The 6,988-nt window shown below is 25.7% G+C and overlaps 1 protein-coding gene across 1 annotated transcript; it reads right to left on the reverse strand.

Moving 5' to 3' along the window:
• Positions 1-488: 488 nt before the first annotated feature.
• LOC145969862 (uncharacterized) lies at positions 489-6,988 on the reverse strand. The gene is made up of 9 exons (XM_083096157.1): positions 6,570-6,988; positions 3,687-3,932; positions 3,268-3,603; positions 2,889-2,966; positions 2,670-2,750; positions 2,486-2,517; positions 1,398-1,718; positions 1,026-1,185; positions 489-627 (listed from the first exon to the last, which is right to left on the reverse strand). The coding sequence occupies exons 2-9, from the start codon at positions 3,889-3,891 to the stop codon at positions 512-514; spliced, it is 1,329 nt and encodes a 442-aa protein (XP_082952283.1). The 5' UTR covers positions 3,892-3,932; positions 6,570-6,988; the 3' UTR covers positions 489-511.

The following is a 6,988-nucleotide window of genomic DNA, read 5'->3' on the forward strand; positions in this document are numbered from 1 at the left end:
TTATTTTAATATCTTCGAAATTCTATGAACGAATTTTATCACTTTTGTTTTAAATAATTTATTTATAAAAAATCCATAGTCAAATCTTGCTTCGGATAAATTGTAATGCTGCTTAATAAACAAATGATAAATAAAAACAAAACATATTTTGCAAAAAGTTAATCATTTTGAAATTAAAAAATTATATCTTATAAACCTTATTAAAATCTACTACTGTCTAATAAACAAGTGATAAATAAAAACAAAACAATGCAAAAAGTTAATCATTTTTAAATTAACAAACTATATCTTAAATCTTATCAAAATCTAATACTTATCAATCTATCTTATCAAAATCTAATACTTATCAATCTAATAGTCTTAAAGATTTTCCTTGTCTTTCGGTTATATTGATGTAAAATTCGAAAAATATAAAATACATACGTAATTCTGTGTATTCATAGAATTGGATTGGAGGGTCAAAAGATATTAAAAATATAATAGAAATTATCACAATTGATCATTAATTTAATTATACGCCAGCAGCATTCATTTTTTGTGCTTTTTCAGATGCATGACGAAGCCATGATTTGATTGGTTCCGAAATTTCATATTCAGTAGCCTGTGGATATTTAACTTGAACTGCACCTAGAATACATATAAACATATATATATATATATATATATATATATATATATATATAACATATCTATTCTTTGATTCACCTTGAACTAGCTCTCTCTCTCTCTCTCTCTCTCTCTCTCTCTCTCTCTCTCTCTCTAATGAATCTAATTTAAATATAATATATAATAAATATAATTATTATATTTATAACTAGAACTCTAATGTATATGCACATTTGATAAGTTATAATTTAAACATGTATACATATGTATACATATAAATATATTTTAATAAATAATATAAATATATACATATACATATATAATATATACATATATACATATATATAATATATACATATATACAATATATACATATATATAATATATACATATATAATATATATTATACATATACTCACTGATAATAACTGAGCAAAGTTTTAAATCTGAGAAAGTTTTGTTTTGTTTTTTTCCATACCAACTATACTCTTTTGCAACGGTTACTGCAAAAATTCTTTTCATTAAATTTAAAACAAGTTGTCTTAAATTTTTGCCACCAATTTTTGAAAGTTTATTTACCTAGAAAATGAAATATTTTAATAAACAAATATAAAATGTTAAATTAATTATAATTTTATTAACTGTAATAAAAATGCAAACAAAATGTTTTATTTTTTGATAATAGATAAACATCGAAAAATCAACGAATAAATGAGTATATTATTTATAATTTATAAATCTTGTAAAGATATAATTAATATAGGTATATATAACATATTATTTTATTTTACCAATTTAGTACGATAATTATTATCAATAAGAGCTTCTTCTAATTGATTCAAACTGTTATCAGTTTCTATTGGAAATTGTAACATAACATCTACATCATCATCTTCATTGGGGATGCGTCTTGTATTGTCATTTTGCCATTGTTCGTGGAAATCTAATTGATTTTGTAAAATCAAATCTAATTTCTGCTTAAACAGAGAAAGGCTTCTATACAGGGTGACCCATTTTAACTTAGGCAGCCAAATAACTCGAAAAATAAGCAAGATAGAGAAAAATGTTTTAGACAAAAGTTGTATGGTTTCGAGGGGGCCATAAGATGGTATCATTGGTTTGACCTTGAAGAGTCATTTGAAGGTCACGTGAAGGTCACTTCAATTTTTTTAAATGGAATATACTATATATTTTTGTACATTCTTGTAGCTTATTTCGAGAGCTTTCCAAAACACTATAATTAAGTACCTTTCCGTTAAGTACTTTTTGAGTTATGATGCTTGAAATAATTTCTTAATTTTACATAAACCGTAAAATATCTTGTAAAATATTCATTTTTCGATTATCTTACCTTAATACTTTTATGTACAAAATAATGAGAGGAATCAATTGGTGTAAAGAAAACACATAGTTGTTTCGAAGAAAAAATATGTAATTTGCAATTAACAATTCCATATTTTTTCTTCGAAACAACTATGTGTTTTCTTTACACCAATTGATTCCTCTCATTATTTTGTACATAAAACTATTAAGGTAAGGTAATCGAAAAATGAATATTTTACAAGATATTTTACGGTTTATGTAAAATTAAGAAATTATTTCAAGCCTCATAACTCAAAAAGTACTTAACGAAAATGTACTTAATTATAGTGTTTTGGAAAGCTCTCGAGATGAGCTACAAGAATGTACAAAAATATATAGGATGTTCCATTTAAAAAAATTGAAGTGACCTTCACGTGACCTTCAAATGACTCTTCAAGGTCAAACCAATGATACCATCTTATGGCCCCCTCGAAACCATACAACTTTTGTCTAAAACATTTTTCTCTATCTTGCTTATTTTTCGAGTTATTTGGCTGCCTAAGTTAAAATGGGTCACCCTGTATATGTGATGCTTAAATTCATCAAATCCTAAAAGAGAAAAATAATCAAAATACATACAGTTTAATAGAGAATATGATTTTATTTAGTTTTAAAAAACAAATCTTTCTATTTAATATACAAATGTGTATTAAAATATAGTAATTACTTTAAAATTTAAATAAACGTAGGAAATTCTATACCTGTTGTGTCATGTTGAACATTAGAAATACTTCGACTACAAGAAACGTTTTGATTTGATACTCGCTGGACATTTCGCGAATCTGAAATTACAGTATAGAGCTCTATATAAATAATGCTATTACATCTATTTTATGTAAAGAAACAAAAAATTTCAGTAACTATGTAAAAATATAATAGTAATTACTTTAAAATTTAAATAAACATAAGAAATTCTATACCTGTTGTGTCATGTTGAACATTAGGAATATTTCCACAAGAAACGTTTTGATTTGAAACTCGATGGACATTTTGCGAATCTGTAATTGTAGAGCTCTATATAAATAATGCTATAACATCTATTTTATTTAAAGAAACAAAAAATTTCAAAAACTACGTAAAAATATATTAAATAATTATAAAAAAAATTTGTCTTATTTTTAATAAAACAATAATTATAAATTAAAATTTCTTCCGTGTTTTAAAATATTTTATTATAATATATTTTTTAAAAAGTATATCTATATATGTAATAAAATAAAATTAAGAAGTTTCATTATCTTGGACATACATTCAATAAATCGTTATAATACACAGCAGATATAAATATCTAATTGTTACCTTTTATTGTTTGATGAATATTTGAAGAAAAATTATAATTTTGTTCAAATCGTGCATGTTGCGTTTCATTTTCTTGTTCTGATGGACAGTTTTCTTTATCTTGCAACATGCGACGTGATTTATTAGAATCCTTCGAAATTTGTGGTACTTTTGGATAATTATCAATTTTTTTATTTGTAACAAGGTTATCAATTTCCTCTTCACTGCTTGAAGAAAGTACTTTTGTTGCATAAAGTCTTCTCCTTTTTTTTACAATTTCTGCGTCATCTTCATCTGAATTTAAATCTGATAATTTTTCAGCTAATTTTAGCTTATTTTTTGCATTAAGGAAATTATCTGAAAACAATAATATTTTTAAAATATTTCTTTCTTAAAGCTGCAAATAAAAATTTCAACAACAAAATAAATTAAACTTGTACCTGTACTTCCAAATATTCTTTTAATGGATACAATTGTTGCATTAATATTATTATATTCTTTCATTTTCTCAACTGCTTTATCATATTCTTTTTGATTTGTCAAATTTGGCCAATATGCTGCAGATTTTTTTCCACATGTAAACCAATTGTTAGGTATAATTTGAAGACCATCTTCAAATTCGACAATATAATATTTCTTACTCATAATGAGAGAGATATTGTTTATTTTTATTTTATTTTAAATATCTACAAATTAAATTTTTTATTAATTATTCAATATGCAATAACGGTAAAACAACGAATGCATCATTGTTTGAGTATTGCATAATAAACATTTTCTTGCTGATATCCGATATGGGCCATGAACATAATTCAGACAAATTGCTAACTTTATAAATTTCAAGTAATGATGACACACATGGAACATGAAATAAATCTTGTTTAATCATATATTTTCTACCGATGACAACTAAGCATTTTCTTGTGTTACAATATGCAATATTTTCAACTTTTATAATACTTTCATCTTTCATAAGACAACAATTATTAGCATTATCGTTCACTTTTATAACATAATTTGAAATATTAATAACTTCATACTGAGGATTTGTGCAGTTTTGAATAATGGGACCATTAGAATGTTCCTTAAGTAACTGTATTTTAGGATTTTCCTTGTATGTCAAAACTTTATTGTTACATATAGCATCTTTCTCTACGTATCTTCTATGTAATTGTTGTAACGGTTTATCAGCTTTGCGAATTGCTTTCTTTACTTCTTGTAAAAAGTTCTCATATTTAAAAGCACTAAATAAATCTAAAGTGCCATGTATTCGAACATCGTCGCATAAATGAATCAGACCGTGAACATTATGAGAGACATTGTATTCTCCATACAAAATTTTAAAACTTTTGACATAATGATTCAATAATTCTTCAGCATAATTCAAATAATCCTTACATAAATTTTTGCTGCATAAAATTCTAATAGCTACGTGAAGAGTTAGAAAATGATCATATAAATCATTTTGAAGTATTCCTTGAAAAACAACAGGGCCTGTATATAATAAAATTTGTCGATATTCAGTTGCCTTCCATTGTTTTAAATAATCCAAAGATCTCGGTTTTCTACCAAATTCAACTGGTACGGTCTGTTTAATAGTTTCTAAATTGTTTGATATTGTTTGACATTTACGATGTTGCAAACGAATTTTTAAATCACCTGTTGTCCACATATACAAACATTTTCTCATAATTCCGAGACAAAGTAGATGCATATAATCAAGAGGAATATTTTCTATAAAATGTAACTGCGGTATTTGTTTTAAATTGGTGTAGTCTAAGTGGAAATTTTCATCGATTTCATTTAAAAAATCATTATTTGTTCTTTTTGCAGCATGAATATCTGCAAAACAAATACGTCCGTTTCGATATTCACCTTCAATTATGCACTTTGTGCAACTGAAGTAACCATTGTGACCTTTTACATTTAATATAAAAGATTTTGCAGGAGCATCGCATAAAATTTGTTTAATTTTGATATTATATAATTTCTCATACAGAAAAATTCCATTATTTATCAACTCTATCATTTCTTCGACAAAATCTTGTAAATACTCATTGCAATTTGCTGGTTTCTTAGATCCATAATATGCACCAATTATAAAAATTTCTTTATATGGCAAAACACATCCTAAGATTGGCCATAATGATGTTGAAGATCTTGATATAGGTAAACCATCAATATTGATTCCTAGATTTATTGTATGTATATTATGAAATCTGTGATTATATTTTCTACAATATTTCTCTAATGCAACACGAACTCCAAAATGAGAATATAAACCAGGTAAAACAGTTTTGATTGTAGTATTTTTCGGCGTTTGCAATAAACTTCTAGGATCTACTGGTAAATCAGAAAAGCATTCATGCATACGAAGAATTTTCAAAAGTTGACTTAGTGTAACGTGATTAACGTTATTTGTTACAGCCCAGTCACGTAATAAGAATTTAAAGTTTCTTTCCTCTTTAACATTCTCAGTATTTGGATTGTCTAAATAAACTGCATTATTTTCTGTATTATTTGTTATTTCATTTAATTTATGTATTATATTCATATTGTCATTTTCGGTTTCACTGCATATAAATTCTATATGATTATCAGATTCATTTACATATTCATTTACATGATTATTTTCATAAAATTTGGCACTTGTACTTGGCAATGTATGATTTTCGGATAATTTTTCCTGATCTTTTCTGATCTTTTCTTGATCATTATAGTCTAACAAATTTGTTTCATTTTGCACAAGTCTTCTCAAATGCCTAACTGACATTTCACGTAGCCGTTTGCGTTTTTTATTATATTTTTCCATAATTTCCCTAAGAAAAAATATTTTTTTTTAAATCTTATTTGAACTTTAACTTTTTAATTCATAAAAAGAAAATTTATATCAGACAATAAAAGATATAAATTTTGAATATATTGTATATCAATTATCTTACTACATAATTTAATCATCTCATTTAATTCTTATTAATTATAATCTCTCTTACTTTCATATATCATTTATCACAATTTATCAATTTATATATTGTATTATATAATTATTTCAAATATTATTAATTAAAATTATAAAAATTGTTGGGAACGTTAATTATTCATAAAAGTAATGCGTTATCATTATCGTTACTTGTTACATATTGCAGCAACATTGCCACAATGTTCTGTGTTTGCTGGGTCCCTAACAGCACACATATCCTAAAGACGTTCAGAGGACATCCAGAGGATATTAGGATGTCCTCAGGAGATCCTCTGAACGTCTTTTGGATGTGTGGTGCTGTATAATTTACTCGTTAATATGAAATAATTGATGTAAGTCTTACCTTACAACGTCTTTTCCTGCTAAGTCTGTTTACAACTGTAATTATTCCGATACGTATAGTATATCCGAAATTAATCCAATACGTATGTAATTTTGGACGGAAATCCAATACGTGTAGTAATGTTAGATGGAAATATCTACGAATGATTAACGGAAACATTCATTACTAGCATGTATAACATCATCTTAGGTGATATAATATAATATAAAGACAATCTGTGTATGCCGGAACAATATAAATTTATCCCTACCAACATGCATGTCCAAAAGACGTGCGCAGGACATCTTTGGACATGCATGTTGTTATATTGTTATAACACTAATTCACTCATTAATATTTGAGATAATTGTAAATCTTACCTTACAACGTTTTATCCTGCCACATGTTATCCTGACACAACTGTAAATAATTGTCTCTGT

This window comes from Camponotus vicinus, unplaced genomic scaffold (genome assembly GCF_025532165.1).
Source record: "Camponotus vicinus isolate PSW18456_S1 unplaced genomic scaffold, iyCamVici1.0 SCAF_4, whole genome shotgun sequence".
In the NCBI taxonomy this organism is placed as follows: domain Eukaryota; kingdom Metazoa; phylum Arthropoda; class Insecta; order Hymenoptera; family Formicidae; genus Camponotus; species Camponotus vicinus.

Coding starts and splice junctions, on each gene's coding strand:
- LOC145969862 (XM_083096157.1), bottom strand. CDS start 3,891: ATGAGTAAGAAATATTATATTGTCGAATTTGAAGATGGTCTTCAAATT. Junction 2,967..3,267: donor TATTCATCAAACAATAAAAG/GTAACAATTAGA, acceptor CTACAATTACAG/ATTCGCAAAATGTCCATCGA. Junction 1,186..1,397: donor ATAATTATCGTACTAAATTG/GTAAAATAAAAT, acceptor TTCATTTTCTAG/GTAAATAAACTTTCAAAAAT.